Source organism: Barbatula barbatula (assembly GCF_947034865.1).
Source record: "Barbatula barbatula genome assembly, chromosome: 9".
Taxonomy (NCBI): domain Eukaryota; kingdom Metazoa; phylum Chordata; class Actinopteri; order Cypriniformes; family Nemacheilidae; genus Barbatula; species Barbatula barbatula.
In genome coordinates, this window is record NC_136772.1 from 7,948,570 (window position 1) to 7,967,369 (window position 18,800).

General features: G+C 37.6%; 1 protein-coding gene across 1 annotated transcript in view; it reads left to right on the top strand.

The window, feature by feature from the left end:
• Nucleotides 1-18,800, top strand: part of satb2 (SATB homeobox 2) — a 38,599-nt gene that overhangs the window by 7,604 nt on the left and 12,195 nt on the right. Inside the window, exons 2-11 of the mRNA XM_079465095.1 lie at nucleotides 737-952; nucleotides 5,082-5,264; nucleotides 12,333-12,459; nucleotides 12,962-13,085; nucleotides 13,728-13,830; nucleotides 14,634-14,675; nucleotides 14,793-15,364; nucleotides 15,836-16,048; nucleotides 16,519-16,605; nucleotides 17,700-17,852. Of these exons, the coding sequence (XP_079321221.1) occupies nucleotides 781-952; nucleotides 5,082-5,264; nucleotides 12,333-12,459; nucleotides 12,962-13,085; nucleotides 13,728-13,830; nucleotides 14,634-14,675; nucleotides 14,793-15,364; nucleotides 15,836-16,048; nucleotides 16,519-16,605; nucleotides 17,700-17,852 (1,776 nt within the window). The 5' untranslated portion in view covers nucleotides 737-780. The remainder of the gene's footprint in view (nucleotides 1-736; nucleotides 953-5,081; nucleotides 5,265-12,332; nucleotides 12,460-12,961; nucleotides 13,086-13,727; nucleotides 13,831-14,633; nucleotides 14,676-14,792; nucleotides 15,365-15,835; nucleotides 16,049-16,518; nucleotides 16,606-17,699; nucleotides 17,853-18,800) is intronic.

Sequence of the window (18,800 nt, forward strand, 5' to 3'; positions counted from 1 at the left end):
CACACACATGCACACACCAGTTTACATTCTCCGCACACACTGGAGCAGAACGAGACACTGGGCCTCAACTCTTCTGTTTGCTGATGGGATGATAAGATGCCAGCGTCGTTGTAAACAACCCACTGTATTTTAGGACATAGCCCAAAGCTCTGCTTTTTGATGTCTGTGTGTTTTCTGTCAGCTGGAGATGTTCATATTCTCACTAATCACAGGAAATCCTTTGATTTTAAAGTGAAGTTAAAAAATGTTTATAATAAGATGCAACTTTATAAGCTATAATAATAATAATATAAACTTGTTCATTGATTTTAGGATCAAAATCTTATATGTGATAAAAGTATTTTTATGATGAAAACTATAGCATTAATTACTTATCAAACATAGAAAAATAATGAATTAGCAAAAACATACAAATAATCAGCTAAAAATTTTAACTATTAGAATAGTTTCTTATCATGATCATGAAGACACATTGACAAGTTATTATGATTTAGCCTTCTAAAAATAAGGTACTGTAACTATTTCTTAGTTTTTAGCGAGGTCATTTTTACTATTACATCACTATGTCCTTTAACATAATTTCTTCTCGCACATGTTTTTCTCTCTGTCTCTCTTCTCCGCTCATACTAACTCATTTTCTAAATGTACATGTTGTTTTCGATCTTTATCAATGTACCTTCCATATACCTTGATGTGGTCTGAGTTTTCACGATATCTCTTTCTGTTATCGTCTCAGATCCTTATCCTCTAGCTGGTGTTCCCCCTGTGGTGTGGAGGGGGATGGAGAGAGGTGGAGGTGATAGCCCTCACTTGCGGGAGAGCCCAGAGCGGCGCAGAAGCAGCAGTCCTGATATTGGTGGGCCACCACAGAAAATGGGACGCCTGGAACTCAACGGCAGTCCCACCGGACACCGCAGTCGCTACAACGGGGCCCCTCAGAGACCTCTCGGAGGTTAGACATTCACCCTTGCTTCTGTCCCTCCATTTTTCAGTCAGTGATTTTTATTAGTTTATCTAATTTGTCTGATTTTATTATAGGAACCACCCATAGGGCATGATAAATTTAATCCCATACACCAGGCTGGCTCACAGGATTGTGGTGACTTTAGTGTAGTGAATTAAGTAGAGCTATATGGGCCTGATTTATTCCGTTTGGCCTGTTATTGATTGAAATATAGTGTGTTGATGTGTGTGATGGAAGGGGGCTCATATTGATTACCGCGACCCTAATGAATTATCAAATATACAGTGTGTACTCATAGCTGTGATAATTGAACAGCTTTAAATGTTTTTACACATGGGTAGCTGACACCTAACTTGGGAATCAACATCAAAATCTTCTTGAAGGAAGGAAGATTTTTATAACTTAATAGTTACTTTTAGATAGCAACATTAAATGAAGTACAAATTAAGACTTTTACTAAAGTCTCCATCTTTTTTTTTTACTTTTTTGCTTCAGATGATTTGATATAAGTTCAAACATTTGCATTAGTTATATAGCGCTATGAGCTTAACGTATGAGAACAATTTCAGGTTTTTTTTGCTAAGAAACTTGTAAACTGCTGACACTCTTTAAACTATTGAGCTATAGAACAACCCATTTAAGATATACTATGCAATGTATTTCTCTCTGGCTTAGGTTAAAGTGAATATACATATATATATATATATATAGATATATACTGTATAAATAAATATATATATTAAATTGTTTGTTTTAGGCGCTGTTATCAGTCCCTGTTGTGTGTTAAAATTGGAAAGCACAAATATTTCACAGTGAAATATGTCTCTAAAGGTAGACTACGCTGGATTTTCAAGTTTGGCCCCTCATCTCTTAGGTGAAACAACACCAGAAGCAACCATGTTATGAAATATTTAGTAAGCAAATATGTTAACTTGTAAATTTTCCGATTTAAAACTACCACAATCGCTGACAATAGCCAGAAAATAAATCAAGTCAATTCTGAATACCTGTAGGATTATTTTTCAGTAGTAATACTGTGTAAACTGATTGTCCGCATTGCAAAGTGCTGAGCAAACCAGACATTAGCTGTCCAAAAGACTGTCCTTTTTTCAGAATCATCTTTATCTTAGCATTAAGAACCTTGAATAAGAAACCATAAAATAATTTGTATGATAATTGGAAATAAATTGTTTATATTCGCACTTTAGAGGAAGCACAGTATTAAACTACATAACTCTGCAGAACACTGTCCTTATGTTATGCATCAGGCGTGAATGTCATCGAGGTCAACATCTCATTGACGTTGACAGTTAGCAAAGTGTATTACCAATCATAAAGATCCAGACTAGATAATTTTTAGAGACCAAGATCTTACGAATATTCTACATTTGTTTATGACTGTGCGTATGCTTTTATGTGTTTGTGTGAATAGCAAATTTGATTTCACACAATAGATAGACCAATAGGTCAAGCAAGTTCATTTTAAGCATATTGCATTGAATACAGGGAGAAACATTGGACTGAAGAATTAAACTGGGACTAAACTGACAAATTAGATCTGAGTGGAGAAAGAGAGATAACGACTTAGAATTAGAAAAAGACAGGTTTTCTTTATGCTGTGCCCTGGCAGATGGGCCGAATGATTGATTTTAATGAGAGGTTGCCTTTGTACAGTTTTCTACAAACCTTAATGGAACACTAAAGAGTGGACCATAAGCAAATGAGACAAGGATTCACTCGGACACCTATTTTATTATTTCAATGACAGTCCAGCAACAAACTTTTATATACACTGTGCTATAAAGCAATTTACACTTTCTAAGAATACAGTACAACTGGTAAATAAAATAATTTAACTGCTTCAATTGTTGAAAGTTCATTTATATTTCTATACCATTTTTGTAGTCCTTTTACTAAAATTTAGGACATGGAGTTCAAACTATTGAATTTCGTTGCTGTCCTTCTGAAACCTTGTATGTGGAAATTCGCTGTTTTTCATAAAATCGTTTTAATACTTTTTATTGGTAAGATATTTGCAAAACCCAGTGAAACATAAAGGGTGACCAAAAATAAAAAGGTTTCAGAATGACAGCAGCGTACTATTTTGTAATTTTCTAACAATCTACATGAATTAATTACATAAAAATGGCCACTCATAACACTTTTACTAACAAAGACAATGTCTTGGAGTGAGTGTTGCAGAACAATTAAACAGATTCATACATGAATACGAAATGAGCAGGACACACTCTTTTGTCTTATGATGAAAATGCTCATGCAGGGTACAGGGATGAGCCCATGGGAGCTAACCAGAGAGAGAGAGAGAGTGTGAGAGAGAGAGAGAGAGAGAGAGACTGCTGGGAGCTGCTGTGTGTTGACAGTTATATTTCCCTGTTGGGGAAAATTCACTTACTTGAATTGGCACCGGCCCCTGGCCTGTAATTCACTCCATAAGAGCATTCTCAACTGGAAGCCAAAGTGATTAATGGAAAGGAAATAGAAATATATGAATTGACTGATTAAACCACGGGGCTCTGGGAGCACTGCGTAAATATATATGTGTATTTGTATGGAAGTGTGTGTGTAAATTAGAAGAAAGAGAGAGTAGTGCTTTGTATTATTACTATTAAGTTTTAGTCTAATGCGCAGTCTTTCATTTCTCTGTAGAGCATTAATTATTGGTCTCTGGACTGACGTCTGTAGAAGATAAAGCACTTCAGGGAAATTAAAGAAAAAACAAAGCAAGATATGCTTAGCCTAGATTAACCAGAGGAAACTTGGGTGGGATGTGTGTTTGTCAGGCATCATTAGGTGCTACATACTACAGTATTTCTCAACAAGCTGTGGGTGACTATGCATCCCATTAGAAGAGGGGACTCTGTACCCATCAAATTACTTGCCAACATATTTTCCAAGTTAATCATAAACATTTTTAACTGAAATGTTAACAAAGCCAACACTACTACTAAAATAATGTGCAGTGTTGTGAGCCGTTAACCCAAACACAGAAAGCAGAAAGGTTTGCATATCCGTTGCAGGCTCACGCAACTAATTGTATTAAGTGACCTGCTGTTAACACACAGTTCGTTGACTTGAGGAGCTATCTGCTCAGCAGCTCTGAGAAAGGCACCATAAAGACTGATAGGTTTAATGGAGTATAATGGGGCTGGTTTGATGGTTGATTTGATACAGAATCTGGACGGTTTGCCCATGCACGTTGACTATTTGCATTGAAACCTGGAAACAACAATTCACCCTGGTCTACTCATTCAAATGCAAATGATGAATCTATTGCTCATTTATCATTTCTATTGAAACAACCTTTCTTGTGAACAGCACGTAATTATTCAAAATAACAGTATGCTTGATTTAAAAATAAAACCAGCAATAGAATATGTACAGTATGTAAATTAATAAAAATGAAATGGAAACGATGTGGAGCCAGAATACCATGTGCAAAGTACCAGTTCATTCACTAGGCTGACTTTTCATCAATTGTAGTGGGGAACCACTGGAGGTCTGTGAAGCATTTCTTTACAATAGCAGTAGTAAGTAATAGATTTAATGACAAAAAACAACAAAAGTAATTACTAATAACAATGAAAGGCTACACTGTAAAAATGCTGTAAAATATATATTAAACTACAGAAATAAACTGCAAGTTCGGTGTAAAAAACATGTAATTAAAAAAAGTTAAAAATACTTTGTTTGAGGACAGCTGCCAAAATGTTATTTTTTTGCAGGAATTCTTTTAACAGTAATTTGTAATATAAGTTTGTCTTAACATGTGTTTTTGTCTGACATCTAATGTTCCTCTGTGTACATAATACTGCAGTTACCTTAAGTGTGGAAAGTGTTGGATCATAAAGGTTCAAAAGCCAAAAGTAGCAGTGTAGGTAATTTCAATGAAATAAGCTAAACATAACCTGAATGTAATAAGTAAATACAAAAAAACCTACAGTGTAATGTATCTGTTATACTGTTGAAGAGATTTGGTAACATTTAAGAACCACTGCTGTTAGATTCTGTCATATTAAATCAGTCACTTATATTTTTTTCCTGACCCCCTGGCCATTGTTTTAGTGTTTTCATGCTCTCTTGCTCTGTTGTATTACAGGTCTGATGATTCCAGTCTTCTGCGTAGTGGAGCAGGTTGATGGAGGGATGATCTCAGAAGGCGAGAGTCGAGAGGAACACGCAGAGTTTGTGCTGGTCAGGAAGGACATCCTCTTCACTCAGCTAGTAGAGACGGCGCTTCTTGCCCTGGGCTACTCCCACAGTTCTGCTGCCCAGGCACATGGTGAGTTCAACACTGTCTCTTAATCACGGTATTATGTATGTTTAAAGTTGACTCAGGCTTGGTCCTTGCAGGGGAAATTTTAATGGACTTAGTTGAGAGAGTAGATGAATTTCAGTTTAAACATAAGTGACAGGTTTCAGTTTGGAATGGAAGACACTGTTTTATGTGGAGCATTACTGAAAATCTCAGAAAAAGGCTTTAGCCCTGCTCCAGATGCCAAAAATCTAGAGGGTTTAGTTGAAGTCATGCCGAAATTGTTTATATTAGTCAGTTTGTTTCAGGCAGTATTAGCGTATGTTTGGAATGGCATTACTATTTTTGAAAGAAAGAAATATACAATTTGCAATATTATGTTTCCCGTACACATGGAATATTTACATGACCCACTATGTTTGCCAAAACATTACATTTATCTACCAGATCAGACTGCAAGGAATACAGTATTCCCAAAATGCAGTGCCATTTCCATTGACGAATGAACTGGAAACATCAGCTGCAATTTTTATAATTCCAGTAATGATTCATTATATGATTGAACTGACTGGATTTGCTTCACAGCTTTGATTTTAAATATTTGTAGATGCACGTATGTTCAAAATGTTAGTAACTGAATGAAGTATAAGGATTTTAGAAAACAGCAGACAACATACTTTGTACAGTATCCAGTAAGCAATATTTTATTCTTTTCCATTAACGTTCAGACCTAGTGGTGAGTATAGGCGCGAGAGCTGTTGAGATGTTGACAGACGAACATATTGTTGAGTGCTTGTGTGTCTGAGAACACCGAGGAGGAAGGGCATTTGTTTATAATTGAATCACAGACAGTCTGAAAAATCCATTAAAAAGAACAAAGGATGCAAAGAATGTACTATTTTTATGTCAAAGAGATGCATGTGAACTGTATAGTGTGAGTTCTCATTTATGTGTCCACTTTCTGTGTGTTTGTGTAAAGAATGTTTATAAGTGTGTGGGCCAAAGCAGGACTAATGCTTTACTCTATTGTTGTACGCAGTCATCTCCCAGAAGACTGAGAAGTTTACTTATATTCGGTAATGTAGATAATGTAAAACAGCCTTCATGTTCAACTTCAAGTTGATCCGCTTGAAAAAAACTGTTGTGTTACATTTTATTGATGTATTTTAAAGACATTTCAACCTTTAATTGAAACATTTAAGCCAGGGTGATGAAATGTTTGCTACCTTTGTAGTCATGGCAGGTCTGTAGTTTTTAAAATGAAAACATTTGTGTGGTTGTGTTATTACGAATAAGCAATTTATCAAAAACATGTTAAAATAAGATTTTTGTTTTCTTTTGATGAACAAATATAAAACTCGCTAAAACACCACGGGTCACTCATAGGTAACAGCATGTCTTTAAATTCACTCTGCAGTCTTTATAGATTCCTTTAAGAGCTAAAATAGGTTCAATAAGTTACCCACACAGAAATTACAGAAATATCCTATGTCCTTTAAAATTAAACAAGTATGTAAATTGATAGAAGCGGCGTTATGATTGAAAAGGCAAAATAGTCCTGGCTGGCCCACACAATGGCGCCACATCTGTGAGGAACTCCCAGACGCTACTCCCCTGAACGCACCAAAAAAACACATCAGTGCAGCCGGTTACTGAACAATATCAAGTGGACACAGAGGAAGACATAACAGCATTGCATAAACAAACAAAGGTTAAGTCAAAATATTATTCACACTACCTCACAGTCACCAAATCGCCCAGATTAATGAGGAGACAGATTTCGCTACAACTATCCCACAGTCACCCACATAAACTATCAAGTAAAGTGACAGTTTATTCCTGAAACTTCACAGAATGAGCAGGGAATTACATATGAGAGAGAGAGAGAGAGAGAGAGACTCAAATGAATACTTTTTGCTTTTGAAAGCAAGCGTTTATGTTAAATGAATAATTTCTGGCTTAAATTATACATTTTTTCCTTTGCGGTTCACAACCAAAATTACACAGAGTCTCATCTATTTTCTCCCTGTTTGAATTGTGTCCTGCATAGCTCTCTGGTAGTGGTATATTTAAGGTCCTCTCCCAGCACCGCTGCCTTTCTTTAATTAGCCCGACCGGTAATTAACTGGGAGATATTGTTTATTTCAATTATAAGGGTCTGAGTACTTTTATAGAATCTTACGGACAGACCTGTACTTTAAGGCTTCAGACAATTAACAGTGGTGACGGATTACAGCACCGCTGCATTGTTGTGCTGCCACGTCTGACTTGCAGCCGCTGCGGGTCGAACGGCCATTTCAGTCGGTTTAATGAAATAGGCTCTTTTGCCTGTTGAGAAATTTTATTTTGCGCAATGACAACTTACTCATATTGGTAACTGTGAAGGTTTACAGGCTCTGACAGTTACCCGCCTTACTTAAAGCAATGGGATTAAGCGCATTTTTATTCAACGATAAATAATTATTATCATCATTCTCATCAAATGTATTATAATCTAATCTTTTTAATGCATTTGACCTGTGCACTATAATGCCGTCTATGAAAGCACGCAATAGGTTTGTGTCAGGAACGGACCCGTTTTTACTGACTACTTGATTAGTCATGCATCTAAAGAATTTTCTGCCACATTGTTTTAGTTAAAAAGTGCATTTTTAACAGTCCTCAACCAAATTTAGATTTATGACCAAATTAATCTTTCCATCTGACTCACCGGGCAGCCAATCAGAAACAGATTCATCATTGTTGAAGACAGGGGTCCTGGCCACTTTATCTGATCTGATTTGGCTTCCCAGACAGACGTACACATTAACAGATTCACACACTAACAGTTTTCAGAATTTACCTACATTCTTGCATGGTAACTACAGTTTAACCCCTGTATTTGTAGTAGGAATATAGTAACAGGTCAAAGGTAAAATGTATGACTCCTCATTAAATCAGCAGTATCCTACATACATTTTGCCCAAATCCTGTTCTTATAACAGTTCAAGATAAGTTAAGATACTTAAATCATGATACGACAGCAAAACCATGGGACATTTCTGAAAAGGAACGATTGCTACAGCCTTGCTTTTCCTGTCAATTTAGTTTTTCTGTATACTGTAGATTCTAACAGAACAGAGATCTGTGGTCTTTATGACTCATAGATTAGGCGATCCCTTCAACAGAGCCAAGCTATGCAGAGCATTAAGTGTGTGGAGTCCAGCGTATTTATCCGAACTGTGTGCAAGAAACATTTTCAGGCTGTGTGCGAGGTTGCGTTTGTGTGTGTATGGATGGGTACACATAAGCTTTAGCCAAGCCACCAGCCGACCACATTAAAGACCTGCATTGGGAGGAGGAATTTTAATGTGGCAATGGGAACAATGGTTTGTAGTGGGGGAGGGAGGAAAATGACAAGGGACAGAGTCTTCCAAGTTAAAAATGATTCATTAATGACATTACCACAGTCTTTGTATGATGCGAGCTCATACTGTAAATAGGAATACATTAAACCACTGTTTATTGGAACAGGGCAAATAATGTTTTGTATTTTTATGTGAATTAGTTTCAGTGGAACATCTGTTCAAAACAGAACATGTGAACGTGAAAATGGGGGTGTTTGAGGTCTAAGGACTAAAACATATTTCGGCCGAAGAACAGATTTTAATACATAAAGCATATTTAATATCCATTTGATGCTGCTGTTTGAAACTTGATGGAGCAGGAATCATTGGTTCTGAGCATCCTGGAGGCTCAGAGCATTTTGATAGGGGCAAGGAGTACATTCTGCATTGCATAATGGGGCAATGAATAAAACGCTGTCCATCAAATATCAAAGCAAAACCAGTTATATAAACACAGACTTGAATAATGAGGACTAAAGGGTTCTAAAAGGGAAGTAGCACAATCACACAAATTGTCTTCATGTTGTCTCACATGACTCTCTTCAAGTCTCTGTCTACATCTCCACAAATATCTTTAAAACAGTGGAACAAGGACAGCAGGGCAGTGTGCACAAGGTGTACAGAGAATAGACAAAAGTTAAAAAAGTCAATAGATCGCAACACCAGATGCATCGCTTTATTAACACTGGAAGTGAACGCATTCATCCCACTTTTCAGAGTAAAATAAAGCCAACAAATCATTAAAAAGAAAAACTATTGTAACAACTTTCCCATCATCAAGATTTAATTTAGTATATATAAGTACAATAAAAAAACGAAAATGTTTTTTTTTGTTATGTATGTATATTTTTATTTCTCTTGCTCTCCCTCTCTAGCTTGGTTCCAAAATGAGACTTTGTTTCAAACTTTTTCAAAAATCTAGTTTTTCTTATTGTGCATTCCAATAAATATCAATCAAACTGCAGTTCTTTTTATATAAGTCATAATAACTACAAAACTTACATATAACTAACACGATAAAACACAACAAAAACATGATAACATAATAAAAACTTTTTTTATACGGTGTAATGTCATTTTGGAACTAAACTCTTCACATTGGGTATTGCCCTATGGTTTTAACCCATTGTTTTAAAATATTGCCATATTCATAAATTGTATTTGTGTATTTCACCTTTTTTTTTCACCACCATTCTTTTACATAATTTTCACTGACTTCACAAGTAAATTTAATTCATAGGGATGTACAGGTATCTATTAACTTTTGTAAATGCATACCGTAGTTAAATATGCACTTATTTACATAGTTATTTTTAGCATTTTTTCCTAGCTTTGTTAAGACAGAAACCATGTTGCAGTGGTTTTCTTTTACTTTTGAATATTTTGATTTCATTAATTTACAATGGAGCCACCCCATTTTCACTATTGCCTTAGACCCCATAGACCCAGCGGCTCTGGTCAGATTTAGTGCTACCGATATTCTCAGCAATTAACCAGCATAGACAGAAAACAGTGGAACAGGTCATGTAGAATGTCTTGTTAGCGTGTCCCTAGTCAAAATACAAACACTGAGCTGAGAGCAAACAATGGAGGTCTCGCTAATTTATAAAAGCAGAGTCTGTCCAAAGCTAACTCGTTCAATCAGGCATTAGTGGCAGCAGTGGCATTGTAGCTCTGTGTCTGGATGGAGGTAAGTGATCCATCGACATGTGATTGTGCAGCTGGAGCTCTTCAGATGACACAAACAGCCTAAAGCACCCAAATATTACAAAAGAAGGAGAGAGACTGTGCAGCGTCTGGGTCTCATTTAGTGGACAGTAATGTGATTAGCATTGTTTAGTTTTCACAGCTTCAGCCAGTCTTTTAGAAGACTATGGGAAATACTTTTGTGTGAGAGTTTGTGTTTGTGTGTGTTTTGTATCTGCTGCATTTGTTTTTTTTGCTCTCTTTTTGCTTCCTGTTTTTGTATATACGAAATGTAAAGGATTTACACAGAGTGCATGTGCATAAAAGCAGTGCCATAAAAGCAAAGCAAGTCATTCAGAATTAAGAATGATTTTTAAAATGAAAATGTATTTCATTCAAAATTTCTCAATATATATTTCTGTCAAAATTACAGTAGATAAGAAAAAAGAAAACATTACGTTTTTTTAAGTTTCGGTATGTGCAGTTATTTTTTTATATGTTATTAATATTAATTAACATATACATATTAATTATTAATATGATACTGTGTCCACAATATTATTTTATCAATTATACAATATTTAAAATGCCTCCTTTAGAAATATGTAGAGTATTTTATTTGTATATTTAATTTAACAATATTAGTCAAAGTTGAAATGGGCAATGGTGGAAATAGTTCATTTCATTTCAAAATGCTCTCATTGTTATAAAATAATGTAATCAATTACGTCATTATATATATATTTTAAAAAATTACAATCAATGTTTTAAATTCTGTATAGCAAATTAAAATTGATGGTTTTATTACATGTTTTGTCAGTACTGACAGTATATTTCTGACAGTTTACAGAAATACTGCATGTTTACTCAGAAGAAAATATATTCTATATATGCAGAATTAGATCTGAATAATCCAAATGAAATATGTAACTAAAAAGCACTGAAACTGCTTAAGGCCCTAAAATGTCACTTACTTTTTAAAGCTTAGACGAAAAGAGGAAGCGACGCACGTCATTCAACCAGGTCAGGCTGGGACGGCCCTAGTTACCTGCCGTATTTACAAAACATTCAGACAACATCGTTCAGAATATGGCTTTGTCTCATAGTGACACCCCGATTACAGATTACTCTTCAGTCATAAATGCTCGTCTCATCCTTTGCACAATGTGAGACATTTATAACAGTCAATTTGGGTTAATCATACAATCATTGACCCATGTTTATGACAGCCCATTAATGGAGGCGGGGTGATGTAATTGTCAGAGACTGTGATGCGCTAGATGAGCTTCCTACACATATTACCTGGTTGTAAAAGAGCAAGAGGTGCCCTTGGGGCCTACAATTAATGGTGTGGCCCACAGCCTGCATGTGCATTGGATGCTTCTCAACCTGATAAGTGTTTAATAGATAAAGCCTTATCATTGTTTCTTGCTGTCTGCATTTATGACCTGGGATGAAGCACTGCAGAAAATAAGAAGGAAACAAAATACCCGTCACACAATTTCGGAAATCGATTATGCAGACACCAACCCACACAGTATAAATAATCGCTGTTTCATAAACAATAAATTGTGACTCATTGCATTTCCCAGTATACCCATGTCACTTCAGGGCTGTATGTCTAATCTTGTCTTTCGATGCATTTAAGAAACCACATGCTCTGTCAATGCATTGTGCTTCTGTCCTATGTCCAGCACAAATAACTCCAATCCAACACACCGTTAAAATCCCTGGCTAGATTGCTCTCCCTTTTTTAAACATAATCACATGATCTCCAATGCTAATATTTTACTGTAAGCGGGTGCTGATGTAATTTGCTATTTTCAGGCTTCATTTCGGGTTTGGTGGAGCTGCCTACTGAACAGAGTGGTGCCCCTCCTAACTTATTCCCACATTGAGATTTCGTTACACCCATCATTGACAAGAGGCCATCTCTGATGATGTCATGGAAATATGCTACGCAAATTTGTGGCACAATGAGATCAAGTGGGGTTAATCGACTCGCTCTGCTTTCTTTCCGCAGGCATCATTAAGGTGGGCCGTTGGAACCCCCTGCCCATCCATTACCTGACAGATGCTCCAGAGGCAACGGTCGCTGATATGTTGCTGGATGTTTACCACATGATCACGCTCCGCATTCAGCTACAGAGGTAAGACAGCACTGAGTCAATAGGTTTCCAAACCATGTCATTCCAAACCTGTATGACTTTAGGTTTTCTGCAGAACACAAATGAACACATTGAGCCCCTGATCTTGCCGTTATTAGTACCATGCTCTACCAGTTAAACTAGGAATCCTTTTGCCTTTATCAATAATACAACATTACAGTTTGAGTTTTAAAGTTTTTCTTTTTCACTTGGAGGACTGTAAAACAAGCATTGCTGATATGTCACAGAAGCAGGAGACAGACCTGAATAAACTTTTATCTACTCAATGAGTCCTTGCATGCCCACTGATTGCAGTTTACTCCTGAATGCTGAAGAGATAAACAGAGACACCAGATGTGAGGATGATAGTCATTCTGTATTATCCAGGTGTTGTTTCCTTGTGTCTCCATGGTAATGATATTGTTGACTTGGCACCGAGCCTGCTTTATTGATTAGATATTGAAGATGATTACTGTGATGAGAAATTTCTCTTTTGTGGATACAGCTTTGCCAAGCTGGAGGACCTTCCATCAGAACATTGGAACCATGCCACGGTGCGCAACGCTCTCAAAGAACTGCTGAAAGAGATGAACCAGAGTACCTTGGCGAAAGAATGTCCACTCTCCCAGGTACAGTCACAGATTTTCTGCAATTCAACTCACACATTTAGCATGGGTACAATTTGTGCCAAAACTAGCAACATAACACTCTGCAGTACACCAAAAATGAAAAACGTTGGGGATAGTGTTGGACTTGCAGATGTTGTAATCGATGCAGTCAGTGCATGCTTAATGGAGCTTGAATCGTCTTCTTCAATTCAGAATTCCCTAAAAAATTCCCTCAATTCTTGGGCCATTTCTAAAGCCCAGAAATTACTTCACCATAAGTGTAAGAGAGACATAGTGTAAGAGTGAGTCCATGTGGGTGTGCATCCACGATTCATTTCTAAGCAAGCAAGCAATCTTGGAGATTTATGTATCTGTGCATGCTGTGTTTAAGTGGAACTCTGCGTGGGTGTTGATTCTCATATCAATTGTTTGCATATGTGTGGGTTCTTCGTCTTTACTTGTGTCACTGTGGCTCGGAGCTCATCATGGGGTTCGCTATCCGCCTTGCCTGGGTGGCTTCCCACAGCAATGTATTTTATAGGCCGTTTATCATCGTAATTATAAGAATTTGACCATGTGTGTTTATTTCTGTTTTTCAGTCCCTATTATTGTTTCCACTTCTGCCTTTTTACTGACCTCTTTTATTTCTCTGACTTTTTCTAGAGTATGATATCCTCCATAGTAAATAGTTCCTACTATGCTAATGTCTCAACTACAAAGTGCCAAGAGTTCAGTCGCTGGTACAAGAAGTACAAAAAGATTAAAGGTAAGGCTATGATCAAGCGAAATTCTGCTTAGATCCAGTTTAACATGTATTACATAAGGACAGCCCAATGTTCCATTGTTGTTCCTTTGTTTGTGGCATCATCCAAAATCAAGGGAGAAAGGCAAGACAGCTTACCTGACACCAGCACATGATTTGTCCAGGAAAGCATCTCTTTCCCTGAGATGACCCTTTTCTGGTGTGTGATGAGGTGTTTGGGGTGATGATAGAAAGACATTCTAAGCTCCATGTGGAGTGTTATACATTATCTCCTAATGACTTCTCTCACACAGAATGGGAAAGCCCAAATTTCCTCGCTGCCTAATAGAAAACAAACTTCTTTCCCCTAAAATATTGCAGGGGGTCTCCCAGCGGCAGGCCTCTACAGGGGGTTGTCCCACAGCTCAGCATTCAAATGCGACAAAATCCGTCTTTCCTTGCCTCTTCAAATAGCAAAATAATTACACATAAGGACAGATCAAAGTGGGGCCAAACCCCAAGTGCAGTGAGTGAGTGCCAGCGAAGAATAAAGAGATCCTCGGCACGCTGACAGAATATGTAGTGTTAAGTTACACCAAACCTCCTCTATTAGTTCTGCTCCTTGCCTCCCAGAGCTAAACACTCAGCCCACATTGCCAGATGTGTGTGCCACTGCAAAGAAACCCTATTGGATTACTCACATGTCAGTCATTGGGTTCAGCCGAAGTTGTTAAACCTTTCGATTACTGAAAGAATGCTGTTGTTTTAACATGGGGTTAGTGAGGGAATGCATTTGTCACTTACTCTGAGTTACTTTTGCCTTTCAGGGGATTATTTGTGGCAAGGCCGGGAAGGTTCGGAAATCAAGGGTGAGTATCATAGCTTTGAAGTTTCTTTGGCTAATAGGGCTGCATCTAATTTGTCTCTTTTACTCCCTAAGGGTAAGGAATTTATTATGTCTGACAAAATCTTCTTTGCCTTCACAGTTGAAAGGGACAATCTTGCAGATTTCTGTGTACTGGCACAGCGTCCACCCCCTCACCTGGCAGGGCTGACACAGCTTTGTCCTTTGAACAGTGCTGGATCTCTAGTCAAAGCTGGCTCCGGAGAACCTCAAAATTCAGCCCAGTCTCAGCCTCAAACACAAGGGCAGCCACAAGCTCCATCATCTCATGGGCAGCTCCATCATAGTCCACCTCTACGAGTGCAGGGGCCTCCGCCGCCTACAGCCCTGCAGCCTCTTTTGGCACCAGGGGGAATTCTTTCGCCCCAACTCAGTCCGCAGCTGGTGAGACAACAGTTAGCCATGGCTCATCTTATCAACCAGCAGCTGGCCGTCAGCCGCCTCCTCCATCAGCACCCGCAGGCTCTTAACCAGCAGTTTCTCAATCACCCACCTATTCCGAGACCTAGCAAAGCCGGTGGGCCTGGAGACCCTGGTTCCAACCCCTCAGCCGCAGAAGTCTCCTCTGATATCTACCAGCTGGTGCGAGATGAGCTTAAAAGAGCCAGCGTCTCACAGGCCGTGTTCGCCCGAGTTGCATTCAACCGCACACAGGTACATCAATACGGTCTGATACTGTCTGCAAGGTGATGAAATGTTACAAATGTTTTTTGATAAAAAAATTTACATCTTTCTGAACTATTCTGAAAAGAAGCAATTGTAAAAGCCATACTTTTTAATGACTTTAATGAGGATTTTACATAGTTCACTTGATCAAGTTTACTTGAACCAAATACAATGGAGATAAAGAAGGTGTTATATAGTAGAAGAGAGATATCAGGTCTGTGAGCCATGCCACAGCCTTGGAACCCGAGATTGGATCCACCCTCTCAGCAGCGAATACACCTGGTAAACTGAGTCACCGCAAGCATAAATTATGCTCAATTACAGCCAACAAAGTGCTCTATTAGCTTATGAGTGGGTGGAGGCTTACATGATGCAGGTGAAGAACTTCCGTGTAACTACATGGATAAGTTGCCAAAAAGTGATGCTTAGTGCTTACGTGTGTTTTCATGTGAACACCAGGGCCTATTGTCGGAGATCTTACGAAAAGAGGAGGACCCACGTTCAGCCTCTCAGTCCTTGCTGGTGAACCTCAAAGCAATGCAGAACTTTCTCAACGTACCTGAGAGTGAGAGAGACCGCATTTACCAAGAAGAGCGAGAGCGCAGCATGAACCCTCCTGTTAATCTGCCCCCAAGCACAAACCCCAGCCCTGGGGGTGTTCGCCTCTCTCAGGTACCCTGCCTTTTCTACTAGGTTTACCCCGGCTGCGATTTCTGTTTCCCCTGTAAGAGGCACTGTTTTTTGTTTGACTGGGCTCACCTGAAAAATTGTGTTGTGTCTGATTCAGAATTGTTTATCTGAATGCCTGTGAGATTGCTTTTGTTTCTGTCTAGATTAATGTGATCTGTTTACTTGTTTGGTTTGGTGTGCACGTTGTTGTCTTTGTTATCTGGCTGTTATAAAGCTGCGCTTTAAAGAAATGCAAGGCTTCAGTATAAGACAAAGATAAAAAGTTTAGCTTTTTGTGTTTTGCAAAAATGCTTTTAGGCTAATATGCTCTATTTCGCTATATACGTTTTTATTGACATTTAACAAAAGCAGTGTGGATAACTTGCAAATATAACTACATTACCATCTAAGATGACCTCTGGGGGCTTAAGTGACGTTTTTTTACTAAGCTTGTACTATATCACCCAATACAGAAAGTGTGGGAGCGCAGCATTGATGAACAGTTAACCCCTGACGCATGGGCATCTATTTGGAAGAATAAGACCAAGATCACTAACTCTGTGAGTATTACACAATTTACTCACTGACCTTCCTAATTTTATGTACTGTACACTTTAAAAATGTCCTTATAGATGTAGAAATCACTTTATACCTTTATGACCTATTTTGGAGCTTTTTTCTGATGTTTGATTACATAAATGTATGATACATTTAAATATTTCATAAAATGCCACAAAATCTGTGGCTCCCCTGGATTCATATTGGGGCCACCCAGGGGACAACGGCCTCTAGATTGTGAACCACTGAACTACAGTACAATATCTGTTTTGTTGGTGTGACCCAATCCATTAATACGTTTATTTATGTTTAACATTTGAAGTGAAAAGAGTTTATTTAGACGTCACCGCTTAGGCACATTTTTTAGTGTACCTCATTCTGAGACTTCTAAGATTTGTTTCTTAATGTACAGGTAGCGATCAAACATAAACAACACATTTTTAATTTGCAAATAAATGTAAACTATGTGAAAATTAAATTTTGTATACTTTCGTTTAAGGTTTACATGTCTATTAGAGACACGTTTTTTCCCCATTAAATTTGTGTTTACAATCACATTTTCCTTAATCCTCTAAATTACAACGGAAGCAGGAAAGCACGACAATGCTCCTGTCAAGGCACGTTTATATTAAATGACCTGGAACCTTGTGCGTGGACTTTCCTAAATGCTTGTATGAATTATATGAATGGGCTTGTTTTCAACCTTAAGACGAATGTCAATGAAACCATACAGATAATAAAAACCTTCTGATATGAGAACAAAATACTCATTCTTATGGAATGTTCTTGTGTATTATCATTACTATTATGTCTGTATATGTTTATCTCACAATCGGTTTTTACTGGGGAATGTGAGATTACTTGTCTGTGCCTGCACGGTGACTTCAAACATTGAATGAGAAAAGACATCACAAAATCAATATGCTGTACTTCAAACACGTACTCAAAAGCAATTACTAAAGAATGCGTAATGATTGAGTACAATCCAGATACAAACAGTGTCTAAAATATCATGCATGTATACAGAGTTATCTTTGAATGTAATTTCTCTATCTAAACTGTCTTTTTGTTTCCTTAACTTGGTGTATTATCCCAGTCCAAGGCTTCTGGACCTAACCCTGACCTTCCCCTAAAAATGGAGTCGATGGTTAACATCACATCAGCAATCTATGATGAAATCCAGCAAGAGATGAAAAGGGCAAAAGTGTCTCAGGCACTATTTGCCAAGGTGGCGGCCAACAAGAGCCAAGTAAGAATGGATTAAATATCTACTGTTTCAGAATAAGTTTATAGTGATTGTGTAAACTTGACACATTGCTCATCTTCATAATTCCTCGGCCACACCTGGCACTGAACTTGCAAATTATAATTAAGTCATTTATTCTTAGTAGTATCATACATTTTCCAGTGTTTAAAAGGGCTTCCCCAGATTTTCAGACTGACTGAAGAACTGCTATGAACGCTACATATAACAAATGATTTAAAATAAAATATGTTTCTTTAGGTTACATATTGTTTTCTTTTTAAGGACATGCCAAGCTTAAATGTTCTTTCGTCAGTCAGTGTAGGGGAAATAATGGTGTCCGTCTATGCAGGCGTTTATATCTGATCCTGGCGCGTCTCTACTGTTGATAAACAACAACAACATCATAATCAGATATGATAAATCTGATAAATTACTTTTTTTACATTTATTCATCTCTGACTTACCATTCCAGTTCCTGCCAAAAGATCTCTCTCTTTTTGTCTCTGTCAGTCTCTCCCTCTCTTCCCATGAGTCACTGCTTATGCTTCGATGCAAACGTGCATCAGTACATTAACTACATTTTTCCATTATGTTTTCTGTGCCACTGAGATATATCTGATTCCACTACACAAAACTTTTATATTGACACTTGTTCACAGAGTAGCTATATAAAGAATGCAAAGAAGAGCGATTTTCAATGTTTCTGAAAGAGTTGCTAGCTGAAAAGTTAGAAGAACATAACACTCTGCTTTTGTTTTTTGGAACGTCTTCATAAGCTTTGATTTAGGCCAGAATCCAAAATCAACACTTGCTAGTCACCAACATTGAGTAAATTAAACTTTGGTGAATAAATAAAAAATTATAATGGTCAAAGCAACAAAATGCAATGGAATTTTGGTGCAAAACCCAATGATCCAGATGTGTGTGCACTTCAACGGATTCATGAAAATC